A 24360-nucleotide genomic window follows, 5' to 3' on the forward strand; every position below is an offset into this window, starting at 1 on the left:
AGTACAGTTAACAGTACAGTACATGTTCCATAGGTTAAATTACACCAGGGTCTTGTTCATCTTATTTTGTGTTAAAAATAAAAAAGACATTTGAAAAGATTAGATTTTTTAAATTTCATAGATACAGTAGTTGTTATACTGGTATGAAACTACAGTATAATAATAAAACAAATTAGTGCACATGCACTAATTTGTTTTATTAGTGCATGCACGCGCTGCTCACACGTGCATGTGTGCTGAGGCTGCGGCCCAGCCTCAGCCAGACTCTGCCTCCAGCGGCCCCAAGGTAAATTGAGTTTGAGACCCCTGATCTACACACTCTCAATGTGTCGAGCTTGTAAATAGGCTAATTCATGTCATTATTCTAAGATTAGAGTATATTGCTAGTCAAACTAGCAATATGTTCAGAAGCATCTTTCATAAAATCTTAATAGGCTCATATAAAAGTAAAGGTTAACAAGCCTCAATCTGTGATTTATTCACCTGGTTGGTAGTATATAGAGCAGTCGGAACAGATAATTAAAGATACAAAAGATTACATGTTATGTTAATTGTTTAGGAATAAGCGCAAGTGTGGGGAGCTCCTTTCATACTGTTTCACAAATTGGACTTGGCCTGACAAAATGTTTTTCAGGCGTGAGATTTAGTTTAGCTTCAATCCCTGGGATACGGGTAGCAGTGTTCCATGGGTTATCCATTGGGTTAAGTGCAGGGAATTCCAGAGAGAGTGGAGGAGGGAGGTGTACAGCCAGGGGCGTCACAAGGGGGGGGGGGGGGGGGGGGGGGGGGGGGGGGGGGGGGGTGACTGAGTTACTAGGGCCCAAGGTGGAGGGGCCTACATTATTTTATACTTTAGCTAATGAAAAATAGCAGATCTACATTTTGAGAAGACGTGAAAATGTGTGCAAATCTTTCAACATATGTATTTTTTAAAGCAAACATTTGTAACTAAAATTTTGCATCTTGGGGGTCCCTGGAACTATTTGAAATATTCAAAGACTTGCACAAATGTTCGTGATTTAAAAAAATAGCAGATCTACAAGCTCGCAACGCTGGGCTTGTTGTTACGACTGCCCCTCTAGGGCGGAGGAGCGCAACATAAATGAGAAGGACGACTTTTCAAAAATGAATTTATTTTATTACTTTTTTTGGCAGAGACAAAGAATCTCTATTTTCACCTTTTTTTCAAGTGTCAAGATAAACTTCAGGGTGCAGGTTTACAAAAGCCAAAACCACTACTAAAAAGAAATATCCCTAACCTAAACCCCTAACGAAAATAAAAAATACAAATACTTAACCTTACCTATCTAAATAATTACAAAAAGAATAAAGGGAACCAAAACAAAATGACCAAACACCCCTACATAGTGACAAAAGGACTGAACAATAATAAGAGTGGTTAACAATAATAGTGTACAATAAACAACTGAAGTTGGGGGGGGTTGGAGAACTAAGGTAACACTAAGGCCAAAACTGAAAATGAACTAAGGAAACCAAATACAAAATGTATTATGTAGGCAAAAACGTACTGAGGAGAAACTTAAGCAACAACACAGGCCTAGAAAACAACCAAAGGCGAACTAAAGCAAATAAAGGCTACATGGGTTCGAAGGAGAGAGGAATTGAGCCTCTGCTGCAAACAAGCCGTCTGTCCTTCACTGGTGTTAGCTCAGAATGGCACTTTTGTAGACACAGCCTCAGAGGCATGGCCAATCCTGGCCTGGGCGTTGACAGGTATGGCGAATAGGATGGCAAGGGCAGGTCTGAAGGCAGGGCCTGGCAATCTATGGTACTCATTCAATCAGCCACCTCAATCTCACCGGCACCACACCCAACTCTCCACTCTCTGCATTCACCCAGCACTCATCCTCCATTCACCACCTTTATAAGGACAGAAAAGAATACAATATAATACAAGCCTCAAATAATACATACACATATTCCAACCCACCATAACTATAAATAATACGGCTGGCCGTAACACTTGTATACAGTATCTGCTAGTTTTCAATAGTTAAAGCACAAAATAATGCATAATAATGCCGTTCCCAGTCTAAATGGCTTAAAAACCCTCCCCCTATGAAGAACATTCATGGGGGGCCCAGAATTTGGTGTGACACCCCTGTGTACAGCTGAAATGAACTGGGCTTTCTGGACTGCTGATTGTCACTTCCAGAGTCCTCCTTTTCCACAATAATGTGGCGACTGGGTGACCTGGATGAGACGGATGAGAAGAGAGGGGTTTCTGTGACAAGACATGTTACACACATACCATCTAGAGCAGTGGTTCTCAAACTTTTTACGCCAAGTACCATCTCAGAAAATATGTGTCTCTCCAAGTACCACCATATACCGGTATGTTAAAATGCAGGTGCGTAGACCCACCCCATATATGCACAGTTAGCACAGGTGGCCAATTTATTCCTTGAATTCATGAAGATTTTTTTAGTTTTTGTTGCATTTCTAAGCCAATAATTTGATGACCGGGTCATCAAACAGATTTATCTATCTGTGAACTTCCCATGCAAACTGATGATATTTCTAAGGTGATTAATCCGTTCTCAAATCCTCTATTAACGGCTAGGTGTGATGTCATGTTCATTTCAGCACAGCTGGAGAGCCTATTTCAATCAATTGCTTGGTCAGAAGTACTACCTGTAGTAAAATATAAATATTTCACTCCACTTATATATTTTTTCTTATTTTTGGGAAACTCCTCTGAGTACCACCAAAGGGGTGCCCATGTACCACCAGTGGTACATGTCCCACAGTTTGAGAACCACTGATATAGAGCAAAGAGGACAAGGAGCAGGAATAGAGATAAAGCACAAGATAACAGGCCTTCCTCAGCATGGCCTTAGTCCTGCAGATAGATTCCCTTGTGTATTGTTGCAAACAGGTCTAGTGATAGAACAACAAAAGACAGATACCGGACAAATATGTTTGCTTAACTGCCCCCAATCGGCCCTTCAAATTACTAGTCAAATCAAGTTAAACCACAAATCCAGTCCCTAGACAAATCAAGCATACATGAATTATCTAAGCAAAAAAACAAATAACTGACTGCTTAGCCTACCATAAGATGCAATCTCAACACTTTGCTCAAACTTGGAGTTTTGCTTTAAAAATATAATATAAAATGTTGCTTCCGCCATAGGCTATACCTGTATCACAAATAACGCCAATACTCTCACTCTAAACAGTTTTAACCACTTAAGCCATATTTTTATAATTCCTGGTACATTGTGAGAAAGCATACAAAGGCAGACCCGCTGTGGCTTCTAAGTCTGTCCATCAGTGCAATGGGCCATAGGACCACATTTGAGACCATTTATTTATTTCATCTCTGGGACCCCAATCTACACTATAAAATCCTCAGGGTTAATGTAACTCTGAGAGTGTACAAATGGAACCGTCCATTCGGTTCCATTTGTACACTCTCAGAGTTACAGACCCACACAGGTCTATTTGGAGGCAGTGGTGCTCACCTTTTTCAGGCTTCGTCCATTTTCACAATGGTGCTACAGTAACTGCTCCTACATCTGGTCTACATCCCGCCCCATCCCACATTGGCCGAGCTTCACGGGACACTTAATGAAATTAACTCATAAATGTTACCGCTCACTTTTTGTGGTAATATTTGATAATGTTGAACATTGAACTTGGGAACCAGTCCACTTAGTGGATTCCAGCTTAGAGTATATCTATATTTTTCTCAGCATGAGATAACAGCAACATGAGTCATGAGTCATTTCCCACGTCTTCTCACAGCCATTGACTTCTCTGAAAAGAGGAGTGGAGGAGGCTTTGGGCTATGTTGTGTTTGTGCTCCATGTGTTTGAGCGTCCCTGTGTGTTCTTAAAGGCTTTGAGACCAGGACTCTATAGCCTGTTTTTGTGTGCGTGTAAGTACAGCACAGTACCGTACAGTACGTGCTCATTATATCAGTGTCTTTGTGTGTGTGTGTGTGTGTGTGTGTGTGTGTGTGAGAGAGTGACATCATGCCACTCATCTTGTTTTCCCACACACCAATGGGATTTGGACCGTGATGACGACGATGATGATGATGAGGACGATGAGTCCCTTGTTTGTGTTTGACATCTCTTAAAAGCAGTGGTTCTCAACCTGTGGGGATGGGGTCTATACTGGTGGGACGTGAGGATGTAGTTAGGTCAAATTAGCCAAAAGTTAAACCAATCTGGGAACTAAATCAAAATCAATATCTTTCTTCACAAATGTGTTCATAAAGGTGTCAACTATCACCTCTGAACTTTCTCAATCACAACTCCCTTGGGGAACTTTGTGGGAACCAATCAAAGTTGGGGGTATCGGGATACCTGGGCCTGGGATTAAAGGGGATAAAATGAAAGAAATGCCAATATGAGCATATGGGGTGTGTAATTAGGGTATTTTTGGGCTGCTGAATCCATTCCAACCATTCGTTTTCAGTTTAAATGACTCCTTGGCCATAAAATAGGCCTAATTGGCTAAGGCTTAGCCAATCATGTCATTCGAGTTCACCTGTGTCCTGTAAGTCCCTATGCTTTAAACCCTTTTGAGTGTTCCTTGTCAGATTGTATCATGTTATCATGTGTGTCATGACCTGATCTTGAATAGTTTTCATGAATTCAAACCCTACTCCAACCATTTTTTTATTGACAATATTATGTCTTGTGGACACAAAAAGGTAGTTTGTTGTGGCCTATTTTATGGCCAAGGAGTAATTTTTACTGATAACTAATGGTTGGAATGGATTCAGCAGCCCCCAAATACCCTAATTACACACCTCATACACTCATATTGGCCATTTTTTATTTTCCCCCCTTTAATCCCAGGCCCACGGGATACCCCCAACTTTGATTGGCTCCCACAAAGTCCCCCAAGGGAGTTGTGATTGAGAAAGTTCAGAGGTGATAGTTGACACCTTTATGAACACATTTGTGAAAAAAGATTTTGATTTTGATTTAGTTCCCAGATTGGTTTAACTTTTGGCTAATTTGACCTAACTAAGTGAGGCTCCCAGGCCATATAATTCGCCAAACACTTAAGATTTGCATGACTATATATAACATGAATATAAATGAGAAAATACAAATGTAAAAAAATAATTCTTCTAAATCCTAATGGTTATCTGAAAAAACTCATGTTTCTTTATCTGTGGTGCTCAAAAGAAAATATATATTCTGCTTTAAAAGAATATATATTCAAAGATTTGCACGAAGTGTAATAGCCGAAGTGTAAAAAAGAATGGTTAGTGGTTACGTGACACGTGATGCGTTCCCAGTCAGAATGTGATAGGAATTACGGCGATGCGGCGCCAGGGCCCCGTTATCACGTTCAGGGACGTGTTACCTGGTTACCATGGTTACCAGGTAAACAGGTGCTGCGGTGGCCGCTGGTGAGCGAAAAAACCTCATATCCCATGATGCAACTCGGCCGCCATCATCAGGAAGCGTGTAATCTCCATAGGCTCCTATTCATTGCTGCTGCAAAGAAACCGCTTTATCTCTGAATCTTTTCCCAAAAACCCTTCGATCTGCGAGAAACCCTTTTTTTTCACGGCGCCGCTAGGGCCGCGACGGTCGGCCGCGGTGAGAATTTTTTTCATTTCCGAGTGGAAGTAAACACCACAGTCTACATCCCAATCTAGTGAATTTCCACAACATGGACACGATCATGGCTCTTAAAAAGACCTCTCTATCTAAAATAATTACAAAAATAATGGCACTAGAAGTGTTAATGTGATTAACTTGTCTATTTTTTGCCAGCTTCGCCTTCGGCTCCCTGATCTCGGCGGTGGACCCTGTGGCGACCATCGCCATCTTCAACGCCCTGAACGTGGACCCTGTGCTCCAGATGCTGGTGTTCGGGGAGAGCATCCTCAACGACGCCGTCTCCATCGTGCTCACAAAGTAGGTTCTGCTTCATTCCATTAACTCATTGGTTGTTTACAGCCGAGGAAACCGAAGATTTTTCTATGTCTTTCACTGCTGGCTTCTCCTACCTGTTATCGCGGGCTCTAATCCAGTTCCCATCATGCGCGATCGGACACCGCTATGCATCGTGTGTTCGCATATTCCATCAGCTTCTCAAATCCTTTTGAATTTTGAAAATTGATAATCCGTTCTCCATCTGTAAGCCGTGGTGTTTACACAGAGAGCTAACGGGCCGGAATAGAGGACAGACCATCCGCTTCCGGTTTGCGGCCTCAATATTAATCAGTCCGCTCCATAATGTGTCCGTGTAGAAACCGATCCCGGAGCATTAGTTCCGGCCTATTTTAGTTCGGCTTCGATAAATTATAATTTTTTAATTAAAGCTTATTAACTCTTCGGGTTCCTTGGGCATGGCGGAGAAGCCCTACAAAGGGGTATTATTTTGCCAGCAGTTGTGTTAAGACCTGGGACCACTTCAACCATTATTGTATGATTTTTTTTTCTTTCTTTTTTTTTGCAAATATATATATTTTTAAAAGCAAACATTTGTAACTCAAATATTTGCTTCTGGGTGGTCCCTGGAGCAACATGTTTTGAGATGGGGGTCCGCGGCCACATTCATGTATTTCTGTGGGTCATTGACATGAAAAAGTTTGTCAGAACCACTGATATAGAAGAAGGATTTAGAAGACATTCATAGAGTCGGGTCAAAATATTCAAAGACTTGCACACACATTTCAAGATTGTTCAAGAATAGTTGGGGGAAATTGCTGCCCGATTGTATCCATATTGAAACAATGACAAGTATTAACAGGAGCCTGTGGCCAAATATTAGTCTAGTTTATACAGACTGATTGATGGGTTTATCGGGCTCTGATGTTTTATCTGCTCTGGGTCTCCTTGAATGGGGGGCACGTTTCTATTTGCCTGTGCATGCCATTCAACACAGGCTGGCACTCTCCAAGCAACTCCACAACACCTGTGTATGCAAATGACCTGCCAAAGATGTGGCTACAGATAGCACGCACGCACGCACGCACGCACGCACGCACGCACGCACGCACGCACGCACGCACGCACGCACGCACGCACACACACACACACACACACACACACACACACACACACACACACACACACACACACACACACACACAATGCCAGTGGTGTAAAGTAACTATGTGCATTCACTCAATTACTGTACATAACTTGCATATTAAGTACAGTTTATTTTTCCTTTACTGGAGTATTGACAACGTTTTCTTCTACTCCACTACCTCTCTCAGAGAGGCATATTGTACTTTTACTTCAATGCAAATATTTGACATGTTCACAATGCGTTGCATTGCTGCGCTTATAATGCATTATAGACCGACCTTAATGTACTGTCTTAACGCATTGGTTGGATTAAATACTTTAACTTATTATTATTAGGTCTTAGTGTATGCACACCTGATAAAGGCTTAGAGATGGGTGCGTAAGCAGGGATCAACGTATTTTCAAACATGCACAGTTTGTACATAATGACCCGCACACCATCTTACACTTGCCAAAACGGCTCTTTTTATTGAATAAATGCAACGTTTCGGTCAACGACCTTCTTCAGGCATCTTTGTTGCTGTTGTAAAATAGGTACCTTTGCCTTATGACATGCCCAAAATAGTGTGGATTTCACGGTCACAGAAAAAAAAGAAAGAAAAGAAAGAAAAGAAAAAAAAACGGTTATTTTATATAATCAATTATTCCAGATCAACTGTTGCTCCCCACAGGGTTCCCACGGTCATGAAATTCCTGGAAATATTTTGAAATTAGAACATAATTTTTCCAGTACTGGAAAAGTTTTGGAATTGATCAACGGTCCTGGAAGGTCCTGGAAAAAATAGCTATGCATTGTCTTTGGTTATTGATTTTGTTAATAACTCTGAAATGACAAATTTAACATTGGCCAAATTGTCAAATATTAGAGGCAGAAATTGTTAAAATAGCAGATCTACATGCTCACAACGCCTCGCAACGCGAGGCGTTGTGAGCATGTAGATCGGCTATTTTCACAATAAAACCGTGTTATACAAAATTCCTCAACTCTTAGTGCTCGTCAGGGTGCCGGGGTCCCCATTTCAAATATGATTATTCCGGAGGTCACGGCCTGAAAAGGTTGAGAACCACTAGCATACACTAGTACCTGTCTTTGGGCATTGCGCATAGGAGTAAGCGACTTGTTATTGAGCTGAATTATTGTTATATAGTCCTGGAAATTGGGTTAAATATTCTGGAAAGGTTTTGGAAAAGTTTTGAAAATTAATTGGTAAAAATGTGTGGGAACCCTGACTGTTGCTCCCCAATAGTCAAAAGCAGACGTCTTGTGCACACATCTGCACACGCAGACACAATCCCCCACGTATGGCCTAGTTGTAAATGTCAGTTCAGTTGTGCCGCACGGTTGCCGTGGGTTGTTGTAGCCAGGCATGCTGTAGCTCAACCTTTGAACCATAGGCGTTGCTTTTATGCTGATGCTGCATGTGACGAGGGGGAGAGGAGAGCAACGCAGCCGCTATGACCTATTTTATTGCCCCAGAGAAGAAGACACACGTTCTGGTTGCTACATCAAATACGTGTGTACTGTCGCTGTTGTAGGGTGAAACACCTTTTTTTTTTTTTTTTTTTTTTCCATGTTTCTGTCAGTGGTTCTCAAAATGTTTCATGCCAAGGACCCCCAAAACGACATGTATTTGGCCACGGACCCCCAAAACTACATGTATTTGGCCACGGACCCCCATCTCAAAATATGTTGTTCTAGGGATCCCCCCATCTCAAAATATTGTATCAGGGACCCCCCAGAAGCAAATATTTGAGTTAAAAATGTTTGCTTTTAAAAAGATATATTCAAAGACTTGCCATTTTTTTTATATATATATATATATATATATATGTATATATGGTATATATATATATATATATATATATATATATATATATATATATATATATATATATATATACCATATATATATATATATATATATATATATATATATATATATATATATATATATATATAGGCCTATATACAGTATATCACGTTTTTTTCAAAAAATAGCAGATCTACAAGCTTGCAGCGCGGCACTCGGTGCCGCGCTGTGAACTTGTATATCTGCTATTTTTCAATAGTTAAAGCATTCAACAATTCTAGGCCTAAATGATTTAAAATAGCAATTAGATTTGAAAATGGCTGGTCTACAAGCACACAACGCCTCGCAGTGCGAGGCCCTGTGAATTTTAGCTCTTACTGAAAGTGTTATAACAATAATAATACTATGCCCAAAATAGTGTTGAACATGGTTTAACTGGTACAATAATCTTATGAATTAGAATTAGAATTAGAATGTAAAAAAACAACAACACAAACACATTTGAAATATTGATTTGATTGATGCTCATATTAACCATAGGAAGTATTATGTTTGTTTTTATTTGCACATGCATGCCATAAATTCCATAGCGATAGACCACACATGACATTTATGACATCATCAACTTGCGACGGGCATTTCCCCTATTGAGTGAAAAATTAGCTATTTCTAGAAAAAATTAAATAATTTAGGTGTTTTTAATTTTACATTGTAGTTATAGAGGACAATTATAATGTACTAGAAGCTGCCCCGCCCTTTAATGCAAACCCCATTATACCTGTTTTCATAGGACCCGTTTTGACCATCTGTCTGCCTGTGTCCATTTATGCCCATATATGGAGATATCTGTATCTGTCTGTCTGTCTGTCGGCGTCCATTTTATGTCCATATATGGAGATCACTGCAGTTATAGTTCTGGGTCCATTTTATGCCCATATATGGAGATATCTGTCTATCTGCGTCCATTTTATGCCCATATATGGAGTATCTGTCTGTGCCTCCAACTGTGTTGCAGACACAGTGCCGGTTCCCCCTTTAATGCAAACCTCATTATACCTGTTGTCATAGGACCCGTTTTGAACATCTGTTTGCCTGTGTCCATTTATGCCCATATATGGAGATATCTGTATCTGTCTGTCTGCGTCCATTTTATGCCCATAAATGGAGATCTTTGACCATCTGTTTGCCTCTGTCCATTTATGTCCATATATGGAGATATCTGTATCTGTCTGTCTGCAATCCATTTTATGCCCATATATGGGGGCATTCATTTTATGCCCATATATGGAGAACGCGCGTGCCCGTGGGACGAACGGTTCTCGAGATACGCGGATTACATACATACATACACACTCACAGAGATTTTTTGTTGACTCATGTGGCGTACGTGATGTCAGAGCCTTTTATGAAGTGATGTCACAATGAGTCAGAGCTTTCGCCGATTTCCTCCGGAACAGCCTGATGTCAACAATCAACCCCGCATAAGGAGATTCCGAACGTTTCGCGCCGGTTTGGGAAAACCGCGCATCGGGTCGGGTCGAGACCCGGCACTGCACTCCGTGCCGCGGCGGGGAACACGTGTGCCGAATCTGAAGCCGGTGGGACGAACGGTTCTCGAGATACGCGGATTACAGACACACAGACAGACAGACACACACGCAGAGTCTTCTCGCATTTATAGATAGATTAAGGCATATTTGTCGTATTAGCTAGGGATCCCTTAAAAAAAGAAAGAAAAAAAGCCTAGCGCGAGGCCCTCCAGGTGCAAGGCCCTGTGCGACCGCACCATTCTTTCTACCCTAGCGGCGGCCCTGACTATTAGCCAATGAGAGAGCAGCGTCGGCAACAATTAGCCAATTAGGGAGCAGGGCCTTTGAACTCAAACTGTATGTATGTGGCACCCATTAGCCCATGAGGGAGCAGCAGCGTTGGCACCATTTAGCAGCACATAGAGACTACTGGCTACGAGTGCACAAGTCGCAAGTTGGCACCTTGACCGAGTACAGCATAGTTTCTTGAGCGGTGCTACCTCTCCTACATCTGGCTTTGTCTGTTTGTTTGTATTTATGTGCAGCAACGGATTTCATAGATCTAGAACACATAGAATAAAAAAAAAACATAGAATCTAGAACACATATAATAAAACTAGACCAGGTCAACCTGGTTGTGCCAGACCCCCTGTCTGTCATCATCATTTATGACATCATGCCTTTTGTAGGCATGTCATCATCATGTCATCATCATATATACCCTTTATATAGAAAACCCGGACAGACATTTGCTTATGTAGGCCTACCCATTTCATGGGTCTGGCAAAAAGAACATAGATCAGGAACTGCTCAAATTCACTGCTTCACTTCGAACCGAGGTTTGATTTTTTTCCTCCATTGTGGTTTTCACTGTTTACAGTGAAAAGGTTTTTCTGCAGTGTGGATACGCTGGTGACTCTTCAGGTGACCTAACTTACTGAAACTCTTGTCACACTCTTTACAGTGGAAAGGTTTTTCTCCAGTGTGTAGACGCTGGTGAATCTTCAGGTGACCTAACTGACTGAAACTCTTGTCACACTCGTTACAGATGTAAGGTTTTTCTCCAGTGTGTATACGTTGGTGAATCTTCAGGTCACCTAACCGATTGAAACTCTTGTCACACTCGTTACAGATGAAAGGTTTTTCTCCAGTGTGTAGACGCTGGTGAATCTTCAGGTGACCTAACTGACTGAAACTCTTGTCACACTCGTTACAGATGTAAGGTTTTTCTCCAGTGTGTATACGTTGGTGAATCTTCAGGTGATCTAACCGACTGAAACTCTTGTCACACTCTTTACAGTGGAAAGGTTTTTCTCCAGTGTGTAGACGCTGGTGAATCTTCAGGTCACCTAACTGACTGAAACTCTTGTCCCACTCTTTACAGATGAAAGGTTTTTCTCCAGTGTGTAGACGCTGGTGACTCTTCAGATGACCTAACTTACTGAAACTCTTGTCACACTCTTTACAGTGGAAAGGTTTTTCTCCAGTGTGTAGACGCTGGTGAATCTTCAGGTCACCTAACCGATTGAAACTCTTGTCACACTCTTTACAGATGAAATGTTTTTCTCCAGTGTGTATACGCTGGTGAATCTTCAGGTCACCTAACTGATTGAAACTCTTGTCACACTCTTTACAGACGAAAGGTTTTTCTCCTGTGTGTAGACGCTGGTGCCTCCTCAGGTTAGGTAACAGACTAAAGCTCTTGTCACACTCTTCACAGTGGAAAGGTCTTTCTCCTGTGTGGATACGCTGGTGTGTCTTCAGGTTACATAACCTATTGAAACTATTGTCACACTCTTTACAGATGAAAGGTTTTTCTCCTGTGTGGATACGCTGGTGACTCTTCAGGTGATCTAACTTACTGAAACTCTTGTCACACTGTTTACAGATGTGAGTTTTCCTCCATGTATAAGTAAGCTGATTTACTGTCTTTACTTCTCCTGGTTGAGTTAAGGTTTTGGTAAACCTTTGACTGTAATCGTCTGTGTATCCTTGTTCCTGGCTTGTTACAATTCTGGTGATTGGCTGGAAGGATTCTGAGGGGATCTGTCCATTTATGGGCATTTGGCAGTAGAGGTCGTCATGGCTCGATTGAGATTTGAAGCATGTACAATCAGAATAGCAGACCGTAGTCTGGGAAGATTGAGAGCTCATTCCTTCCTGGAGTTGCGGTTCATCATCAAATCTGCATCTATCGATGGCCTGTGATGGGGACAGAGTTTTAGGTTCTGTTGGGTGGTTCTTCTTTCGTGTATCTTTGTCCTTGATAATTGGTTGGCGTTGGGTAATAATGGACAATGTATTTATCCTCTCCTTCTCACACGGCATTGAGTAAGAACACTGCATGCTCATCCTCTGGTCTCTGTGGAATGAAGTGGACTTGAAAAATACTTTCAAATCTTATACATGCTGAGCAGAGCTCTGGTCTGACCTCACTCACAACACAAACGGTTGCCATGCATGCCTGACAACACCGATATGCGCAGGCTGCCGCCCCTCCATATTTGGTCAAGAGTGACATCATCAATACGGCACATTGTGTCTCCGTCCATCCGTCCGTTAGACGTGTGCGCTTTTTTATGGTTCATGGGTTTGCTGCTCTGACATCACGCTCTAACATCACTGTGATGTCAGGAGTACCACACTAACAGAATCCCTTGTATGCCCATATATGGAGATCCCTGATGTCATCAATATTAAGCCCATATCTAACAGGACTTCATATGGGAAGGAACCACACTAACAGAATTCCTGTTTATGCCCATGTATGGAGATTCCTGATGTCATCAATATTAAGCCCATATCTAACAGGACCTCATATGGGAATGACCATATACAGTATGGAGGAAGATAGACCATATCTGTGTGGCTAGTTCTACAGACAGGGATCTCCATATATGGGCATAAAAGGGATTGTGTGAATGATGTCAGATGTGATAGACGTCATAGGACTTTCACATGACGAATAACTGAGTAAGCATGTTTGGGGTCTCACAGCAGATCTCCATATACAGTACATGGATTTCCATATATGGGTACCAGGGGTCTCCATGGGTAACTGGTCCGATATACATCACTGGCCAGACGCCCAAGACATGGGTCGCTTGCCGCCCTTAGGCTTCTTACTAGTGGTGTACAGTGAAGATGATAGACAGGAAACGGGGTGTGAGAGAAGGGGATTGACACCAGTATTGTTTTCGTCGACTAAAACTATGACAAAAATGTTTGTTGACTACTGCGTTTTTTTTACTGACAAAAACTAAATAAAAACTAAGCTGTGATGACTACAACTAAGACTAAATATATTGACAATTTCGTCAACAAAATAAAAACTAGACTAAAACTAGTGGAGAAGAGTCATTTTATGTTTGGTTGCTCTCAGATGTTGCGTGCTGAACATAGCCGATCTACAAGCTCACAAGTGAGCTTGTAGATCGTCTATTTTCAGCACACAACCAAGTGTAAAATCAGTCATTACGATGCCATCAAGGCCCGCCAAAATACATTTTAGTCGACTAAACAAACTCTAGATTCAGTCGCCTAAAATCGTATGATATTTAGTCTACTAAAATTAGACTAAAACTTTTCAGGTGACTAAATTATGACTAAAACTAAATTACATTTTATTCAAAAGACCATGACTAAAACTAAATCTAAATTTGCTGTCAAAAACAACACTGATTGACACACAGTAAAGGTCGTCTGGATCAGGACTCGAACTGACGACACGCTGCCAGGCATCATAGCCTATGTGGTATGCGCCTGGACCACTAGGCCAGAGGGCGCTGAGTGCATCTTTTTGCTTCAGTTCAAGTGTATCGTCACATCAACAAGTTTATAGGTGTAAAAGAGCGGGGGAAATTATTTAACGTACAGTATAAGCTTCCACTTAAGAAAAAAGGAAAATATTAAATTCCAAAACACTATCAAATGTACATAAGGTGTGTACTATTTTTATTTAGGGGAGAACAGGGTAAGATGAACCACCCCCTTTATCTTTAAAACTATACACATGAGTTGTCATTTGACCTTAACTCATTCCCTGCCAGGCCCGATAGTCCCGAGATTATTCCAATGTCTTTCCCCGCCAGGCCCGATAGTCCCGAGAATTAAAAAAAAAAAAAAAAAAAAAAAATCAAAAAATGCATGTTTAACCCCCATAATAACCCCATCTTTCAAGCATGGCAGCCATTTTGGCAGCCATCTTTGTTAAACATAGTGGCTGTTATCTCATGAATGCCTGAACGGATTTCCATTCGGATTTTTTTGTTTGAAAGCTGTGAGCAATGTGGACACACGTGGTGCATTATCTAGGCATGGGTGTGCATGATCCGTGCACACCCAATTACATGGAAGTCTATGGAGACGAATGGCAGGTGGGAGTACGGAGGTATGTTAAAATGGCGGTCAATGTGTTAAAATAAGAACACAACCATCATTTCCACCTGGCTGCGGAGTTGACATACTGTACACATGAGCAAATTTACAAACATATTTCTACACAAAAAAAGTGTTTTTTGCTGGTTGAAGTACATTTTTTACTTTTATGGTATAATGATTTTTATGTTAAAGCAAATGTACCCAGGTCTAGACTTATATATTGTGCATGTTGTTGGTGATATTCCAATGTATAAAACTAGGTGAACCATTTAACTAAATATCAGCCTGAAGCATTAAGCTAGCCAGGTTTTGTCAAAATGGTGGCCGTGGGGCAAGATGAACCAAATGCCTTGGGGTGAATCACCATTCATATTTTTTTATTAGGTCTTTGCTACTCAAATTATGCTGAATGATCTTTCATTTTGATGAATACACTCATTTAAGAGATGTTTTCTATATTATATTAATAATTGCAAATATTAAAAGGTTCCGAATAACACATTTTATTTAATTGGTTTTAATGTTTTTTTTACCCTTTAAATAACCGTAAGAAAATAAATAAGACTATTTGCAAAAGGGAAATGTGTTATTAAAATATTTCTGATAAGTAAATATGTTATTTGTTCAAGTTTAAACTGTTAAAGTTAAGAATATCATGTGGGTCAACTTACCTCTTGACTTGGATCAACTTACCCCTAACCTGGGGCAAGTTGTGCCACATTATCTTTTTTTTGGTAATAAGTCATATTTTTATGGCGCTTTGTCATAGATGCTACCGCGCCACGGCGGGGAACGCGCATGCCGAATCTAAAGCCGGTGGGACGAACGGTTCTCGAGATAGCGCCGTACTAATGCATTGTCAATGGAAGGTTGTTTGGTTTTTTGTCGTTGCCGTGTCTCTAGCTCAACCACAGCCTGTCTTTTGGCCAAGAGACACGGCAATGACAAAACACCAAACAACCTTCCATTGACAATGCATTAGTACGGCGCCCCCAGTGGCCATTCTCAGACGATACGGAGAAGATGTTTCACGCATATGTGTGTGGGGCGCCGAAGGATACACATAAGCAACCACTGAAATGCGACTAGCAGTGAGGATGTGATTTGGTGCGAGCGTTGTTTTTGTTTTATGCTCGCCTGACGTTTTCAGCCGAAACCGGTGACACTGACACTGAGCACAGGGACATGGATTTACATCATAGTGACAGTGTTGTGACTGATGATGAAAAAGCATGTTTCTAAGGAAGCGTCTCCCCCGCCTCCCTCCTCCTCACCCCCCAAAAAGAAACAACAAGAGTAAAAACTTGCAAACATTTTTTAATGTGTCCACGTTCTTTTGAACAGGTTAGACCAGGCCCAGACTGGTGAAACTAGTTCTACCCTCGGTGGACAATGACAGCTTATAAACAGCTTTACTGTATTACACTACACATGAGTAATGATGTTATCTCTGTAGAATAATACTTGTGCACGCACGCACACACACGCCACACATGCACGCAGGCACTTATTACTATACTTGTGAGGCCATCCACATTTTATAACTCCACTGAAAATAGCTGAAAAATAACACATCTTTGAACTTGTAGATCAGCAAGTTTCCCGGTGCACGATATTACCAGCCTATCAGACACAACTTTACCGAAAACATTAAAGTTATTTATTCATTTTTTAATTCATAAAATGATTAAATCAGATCTAATCAAATTCTACAATACTTCTGGAGGACACTTACAAGTATAGTAATAAACACGCACGCACGTATGCACGCACGTATATGTACGCATGTATGCACGCACGCATGCATGCACGCACGCATGCATGCACGCACGCATGCATGCACGCATGCATGCACGCACGTGAAACTGGTTCCACACCTGGTGGACACTGTGACAACAGCCTACTGTATCCCGTGGTAACCGTGGTAACCGCTGACAGGACCATGTGACGAGTTAATCTCGGTGGAATGACACAGATTCTTTGGTTTGGATCTGCACAAGAAGTGACAGTTCAACATAATGGATCCAAACACTGATATGGTACGGTAAACAAGATGAAAACTACTGTAGATGCATGTGCGTATTAACATACTGAGGGGGGAAAAATATCACATTGATGGCTTAAGATATCTTGAAAATTACATGTGATGAGAAAATGCTGTAATAATCAAGCAAGGATATATGAGACAATGTTTTCTCCTACACACACACACACACACACACACACACACACACACACACACACACACACACACACACACATACACACATACATACATACATACATACATACATACATACATACATGCACACACGCACGCATGTGAAGTCCATTCCGCACTAGCTAGGTGGACAATAACAGCGGCCTACTGTGTTACACACATGACTAAAGGTGTGACAAGATAATCTCAATGGAATCACACACACACACACACACACACACACACACACACACACACACACACACACGCACACACACACACACACACACACGCACACACACACACACACACACACGCACACACACACACACACACACACACACTTGTATTTCTCTAGTCTAGGCCCTAGGCCTAGGGCATAGCACTGGTGGCTATTTTGTTGTGCCACAGATATAAATATTTGAATATGTAATAATACTATGCTACATACCAGTAAGACTCCCTAATCGGGAGATACAGTAAGCGACTCTCAGGTCGCATGCAACCTCATGGTGGCGCTAGAAGAGGGGCATGTGAAAAATCATCGGCCGGAGGTTGTGGTTTGCCAGCCAAGGAGTGTGTGTGCAAAGTTTGGCATGGATGGGACGAGAAGATCTCTGTGTGTGTGTGTGTGTGTGTGTGTGTGTGTGTGTGTGTGTGTGTGTGTGTGTGTGTGTGTGTGTGTGTGTGTGTGTGTGTGTGTGTGTGTGTGTGTGTGTGTGTGTGTGTGTGTGTGTGTGTGTGTGTGTGTGTGAGAGCGTGCAGACACTGAGGAACAACCTTGTTTCACTTCTTCCCACATTCAAGCTGTCTAAACTACGATTAGGTTTTTCGCTGTTACGTGGTGAAGTGTCATGCCCACGTGTGTGTATGCATGCATGCGGGACCACAGACCGGATGCGACCTGGCATTTTCCAGATCGCAGACCAGATAGACTAAGCTACGTATGTCTGTGTGTGTGTGTGACGCACAGCATCAACCTAGAACTCTACAGAGACATAGAACACAGGCGGTTCACGCACGCACGCACGCACGCACGCACGCACAGACGAACACACGAACACACACAATCACATACTCCTGCCAGGAAACACTTGACAGACGAGACGGAAACGAGCTGTTGGCACTTGGCAGAGGCGTCCCTTGTTTTGACCAGCCTGTCGCTCTTGCCCTATTGGCTTGTATCTTTACTCCTGTCCCCATTGGCTTACGTCTTAACCTGCTTGTCTTCAATCAGCCTGGCTGTATCAGTGTTTTTGGCGGCCAGGGCTAAACGTGCCGGGGCGGCCAGGGCAGCAGTGTTGTTGTGGTCTCCGGTGTCAGCCCCGCCCTCCGTGTACCGTGGAGTAAATGAAACCATGAATAATGTATAATATTCACGGCCCAACAGACGCCGTAATTTGTCTCTGTTAACACCTGGCTTGGCCGCGGGACGCCCAGAGAGAGAGAGAGAGAGCTGTGTTACATCACAGCCAAGTGAAACTCACCTCTTGTACCTAGTGGTGTGAAGAAGGACTTGTTTCTATATGATGTTATTGTTGCTTTTACTTAGACCAGTGGTTCTCAATCATTTCAGGCCGCGACCTCCAAAATAATCATATTTTAACTGGGGACCCCCCCCACCCTGACGAGCACAAAGAGTTGAGGCATTACGTTTTGTATAACACGGTTCTATTGTGAAAATAGCAGATCTATGCTCACAACGCCTCGCATTGTGAGGCGTTGTCATATTTGACAATTTGGCCAATGTTTAATTTTGACATTTTAGAGTTATTAAAAAGTCCTTAAATTGTCACTTTAGAAATATGCAGATACCCTCTCTATACACTTAAACTTTGTATTGGTTTGTTTACTGTTGAGGGAGAAAACAATGTTAGTTAATCCCCCCCCCCCCACACACACACACACACACACACACACACACACACACACACACACACACACACACACCCCGTGGGGGTCCTGACCCACTGGTTCAGAACCACTGACTTAAAGGACGACTTCAGTCATTTTCAATCTATCTTCATATAATTGGTCATCAATAATGCTTGTGATAATATGTTACCCTTGTTCTGTGTCTCAGTCAGAGGAGGGGCTGTGGTCAGTTCATAATTAACCCGCCTACCAATTATCTGAAGGCATGTGGAACATGGCTGAAGTCGTCCCTTAAGTGAATGTAACAATGACGTCATACAGAATTACTGTGTTGCAAGTAAAAGGCCATTTGACTATTTTTCGAAAGTAGTCAATCTACGAGTTTGTAGATCAGCAATTTTGACCCCTTTAGACCTGAGGCCGATTAAAAATATGCCTTCTAAATCCTGATCTTCAGATTAATTCATATATATATATATATAGACACACACACACACACACACACACACACACACACACACACACACACACACACACACACACACACAGCAACAGCTAATGTTGCACAAAGGTGTGCCCGGATTGAAAGGTATAACAACGTATAGCTGAAGTATAAAATAGGCCAATCAAAAATGTTAATACTCCAGTAAAGTAAATATACCTTTTTAACTTTTTCTCTGCCATTTTAAACATAGCTGTAGTAAGCAGCTGCCAAATTGTCCTTACCTTTTAGCGTGGGCACGCGCACGCATCGTGCACAATCTGTGTGCGACTCATCTAGTAGACGTGTAGACTCGGTGACAAGCTTTCGAATACAAAAAACCCCATTGAAAAAGACATATCCGTTGCCACGCTGTATCTCTGCTTATCAGCCAGTGTTTACATGAAAAAGCATTGAAAAAAGCCAACTGTGCGCTATGGTAACACGTGGACACGTTCGCGCACAAAACGCACGATATGTGCGGGGATCATAATCCAGGCGTGTAGAGACTGGATCAAAGTTTCCAAACGCAAAAATCCGATTGAAAAACGAACGTTCCATCGCCCAGTAGCTTCCACTTCTGTTACACAGTAAACCAATGGAGGCGGGACTATGGCCCAGGCTCAGACTGGATACGGAAAGCTGGATCCGGTCCAGACCGGAAATGACCGGATACAGTTAGGGGGGCGGGCCTAAAGAGCCAGAATCGGCGAAAATCTGCGCTAATACTTTTAATCCTTTCATAATGATTAAAGCTAATTAAACTTTACGGGCTCTACGGGCATGGCAGCGCGGTACAGCGGGAAATCTACGGGCTCTACGGGGATCGCGAGGTATGAGTTAAGTACAGTACTTGAGTAAGTGTACTTATTGACTTTGCCCCACTGGTGGCAGGCAGCTAGACATGTCATCTAAACAGCATGCGGCTAAAGGTAATGCATACTTTAAGCTCAGGTGCTGACACATAATAATCATTAGACTAATGTCTGTCTCCTGTTTAATGACATTGACACACAGGAGAAAGTTACTTAAGCGAGACACTTTAGCTACTCTTGGAAGTAGGATTAAAATGCTGTTGTTGGGCCGAAAGCATGTTTCTTCTATATATTTTCATCTTATGCTATTTTGTTTTTTCATATACTATGAGTGCCATATTTGATGCATATTTTATGCTTATGCATCCTATAGCCTACTTACAGTTCAACAATTGAATAGAAGAATACACACAAGTCAATCAATAAAAATGACATTCATCACATAAGGGTTTATTCATTGCCTAATTTCCAAATATATGTGCCATGTCATCAGTTATTCTAAGTCGGGGGTCTTCAACATTTTCAGGCCAAGGACCCCTTAGTTGAGAGAGATGAAGCAGGGACCCCCACAACTTTTTCATAGATTCCATATAGTTTTCAATATCGTTTGACAGCAGTGTATTTTGGATTCATGTCAATTTGTGTTTTCAGATATTTAACCACTTGAACCGTCAATACTTAAACTTGACATTTCACTCTGTACTTAGTCTGCCCCTTTTCCCCTCTTCACCAAACCTCTTTGCCTAAAATATCCGATCTACAAGCTCACAATGCCTCGCAGTGTGAGGCTTTGTGAGCTTGTAGATCTGCTATTTTTGGCTAAAGTGCTCAGAATATGGACACTAGGGTGGTTAATATAAAAAAGTGTTCTATCACACAAAGATTTGGAGGACCCCCTGTAGTAACTCTGAGGGCCCCCTAGGGGTCTCGAACCCCCTGTTGAAGACCCTTGTTCTAAGTAGTATTGGATGTGAGTTGGTGGGAAATGGCCTGGTACTCTTCCGGTCAAGTCACTTAATAAACAATGTGATACGTCCATTCCTCTGTTTGTTTGGCAAACAACAGTGAATGGAGGAGTGTGACGCACAAGAAACAAGCGTTCGCACGTTTCCCTTTACACCAGCGGTTCCCCAACCTGTGGTCCCGGGCCCACTTTTGGGCCGTCAGGAGGCAAGAGTGAAATGGGCGAAAAAGTTTAAAGACAACTTCACCCATCTTTAATCATAATAATTGGTCCTTACTAAATGCTGATGTTTTCCTACTGGGTCTGTGTGGGCTGTGGACCCTTCAGAAATTCTCTTACCAGTGAAATTGTTTAGTCTTAGTCAACCTTAGTCGACTAAATATCAAAATATTTTAGTCTTTAAGTCTTCTTAGTCAACTAAATGAAAACTTGTCCGCAAACACTTTAGAAATTTCGGGCCCTGATTCAGTAAAAGTTATGGAATTTAAACTTAATCAAGTGCTGGTGAAGTAACTGAATACATTTACTCAAGTACAGTACTCAAGTACAGTGCTTAAGTACAGTATTTGAGGTATATTTACATTCTGATGCGATTGGCGGGAAATGGCCTCATGGTCTTCCAGTTAATGAGCAATGTGATCCGTTCAGTCTGTGTTTGGCAAACAAAATGTAATGGAGGAATGAGTCACCAGAAAGCACCGCACACACCACACACACACACACACACACACACACACACACACACACACACACACACACACACACACACACACACACACACACACACACACACACACACACACACACACACACCCACACACACACACACACACACACTATTTTGTTTGTTTTAATGTTAGTTTTAGATTTGTTTTATTGTAATATTGGGCAGTCAGTGGCGAGAAATAGAGAACTCAAAACTGGTAAAAGAAAACAAAGCCTATCCTTACCTTCCCATGACCTTTCTATAGTAAACACCATTTATTTTGCATTGTGTTTTACATTTTCTTTTTTTTAGTTTTTTTCTTTTTTTTCCCCTTTTTTGCATAGTACTGCTTTATTTCATTCATTCAATGTCATATGAGTTAAAAAAGGACCCCAATTGAAACAAGCCCAAAAGCTTTTTTGAGGTGTTTCTCCTTTTAGTTGAACAGTGAACTGTACTCATGAAACTGTACCTTTTCCTATGCAAACTTCTAATAAATACTTCAGTCAGTAAGTCAGTCAATCAATCAGGGCACAGCTAAGCATATTGGAGAACAACATTTCATATCCTTCCCAAATACTAGGCTTACATTATGTATGAAATAATGTCAAAAACTAAGACATTTTCTCAACCCTGGTACATACAGTATTCAGGCATACAGTACATGCTAACAATGTCAGTGACACAGTGACACCCAGTGGAAAGCAGATGGCGGTTGATTTGTCAGTGGCGCGACACTGCCCTCTAGAGTAAGATTATGTATACTGCAATGCAATGTTGTGACTAAGATAGATGAATAGAAAGATAGACTTTTATTGATCCCATGAGGGAAGTGATTTAGCTTTAGTTTTTTTAGTTTTTTTTATTGTTCTCTTCTGGGGATCCCTGGCACAAAAGAAAAATCAGATGGGGGGTTTAAGAACCCCTGACTTGGAACCAGTTTTGATTCCCTCGACAAGAAAGATTACCTTTTTCACTGAGAAAAACTAAGCTATGATGAATCGAACTATGACTAAACATTCTGACAATTTAGTCAACTAAATAGGCTAAAACTAAAACATTTCAGGTGACTAAAACATGACTAAAACTAAACAGAATTGTACTCAAAAGATGATGACTAAAACTAAATTGACATTTGCTGTCAAAATCAACCACAAAATCAACTGCTTAGAACAGTGGTTCTCAACCAGTGGTCTGGGGACCACCAGTGATCCCCGAGGGGTTTCCAGGTGGTCACCTGATGAATGCCAGCTGATGGCCGAAACGTCTTCAAACTTTGTTTTATGTTTTAATTTAATAAACACTGTGGAGCATCAGCTGTTGTGCGGACTTCTATTCTTTTTAATCTCGTTTCCAGGTGGTCCCCAGCTAAATGATGGAGAGATGGTAACCAAATGGACGCTTGTACTGTTCATCTTGAAACCATTCTATTTTATACTCTCAAGAGCTAAATTATTGTTAAACACAAGTCTACACAATTAGAGAATGTAGAAGAATTGTTATTTTGATCAACATTTGCCTGTTATCTCTTCTATGGTGCCAACATCTTATCCAACGACAACAAAATATTCTAAGGCTTGGGTCTGAGAGGCTAAATAAGCTCGAATGCTGAATAAATAAAGGTCTGTGGTGTGAAAAGGGTTCTGGCTTAGAACATACATCTCATCTTGTTATTGATGTATTTATTCTCTCCCAGCACGGCTGAGGGCTTCACCAGCTCAGACAACTCCATGGTAACGGGATGGGAGACCTTCCTCCAGGCCCTGGGATACTTCCTCAAAATGTTCTTTGGTTCTGCAGCGCTGGGAACCCTGACCGGACTCATCTCTGCTCTGGTATCCTCCCACCACTGTGTGTGTGTGTGTGTGTGTGTGTGTGTGTGTGTGTGTGTGTGTGTGTGTGTGTGTGTGTGTGTGTGTGTGTGTGTGTGTGTGTGTGTGTGTGCGCATAGCACTAATCAAATTGAAGCTTATAAATGGTTACTCTCTGCTGAAAATGTAATTTCTATTTATTAAAGAGCTGGAGAAACTTACTATCAGAATATTATAGAGCTTTTCCTTCTTAAAAAAACAAACAAACAAACACAGGTTTCATTTTAACAGTTCTACTGACAGATTTATTATTTATTTATTGGGGCTGGTGCCAGCAAAAAGCAGCTTACCTTTGTGATGTTATAGAAAATTATCTATTGATTCTTTCCAAACTAATTCATTTTACAATGGACGCTCATATGTGTACTTTAGCCAAACTGGCGGCAGAGGGCAGCCTTATGCAAATAATTAATGTGAATTGGACCGCTTAGCTCGCCATCCATTCAGAGCATAGAAATGCATTTTCTAGATCAGATCCACAGAAAACAGCCAGGAGGTGATTTGGGACTCCATTATTGCTAACGTGCGGTGGATTTTTGAGAGCAGCGTTACGAGTGGATGTTTTTACTGTACACGGCGGCGCGACCCCTCATCAGCTTACAGTCATCAGACAAGGTAAAAAGAACGAGCCGTATTGGCAGCGCGCTTGGTTCAAAATTGGGGCGAGCGGGAACGTCCGTAATTAGAATATATC

General features: G+C 41.6%; 1 protein-coding gene across 2 annotated transcripts in view; it reads left to right on the forward strand.

Annotated features, from left to right (window-relative positions):
- Positions 1–24360, forward strand: part of slc9a8 (solute carrier family 9 member 8) — a 105309-nt gene that overhangs the window by 56490 nt on the left and 24459 nt on the right. For both annotated transcript variants that reach the window (XR_013962340.1, XM_080733559.1), the window contains exons 8-9: positions 5769–5912; positions 23492–23630. Coding sequence is in view for 1 of the 2 variants with exons in the window: in XM_080733559.1 (XP_080589685.1) it covers positions 5769–5912; positions 23492–23630 (283 nt within the window). In the remaining variant the exon portion in view is untranslated. The remainder of the gene's footprint in view (positions 1–5768; positions 5913–23491; positions 23631–24360) is intronic.

This window comes from Nannobrachium achirus (genome assembly GCF_963921795.1).
Source record: "Nannobrachium achirus genome assembly, chromosome: 9".
In the NCBI taxonomy this organism is placed as follows: Eukaryota; Metazoa; Chordata; class Actinopteri; order Myctophiformes; family Myctophidae; genus Nannobrachium; species Nannobrachium achirus.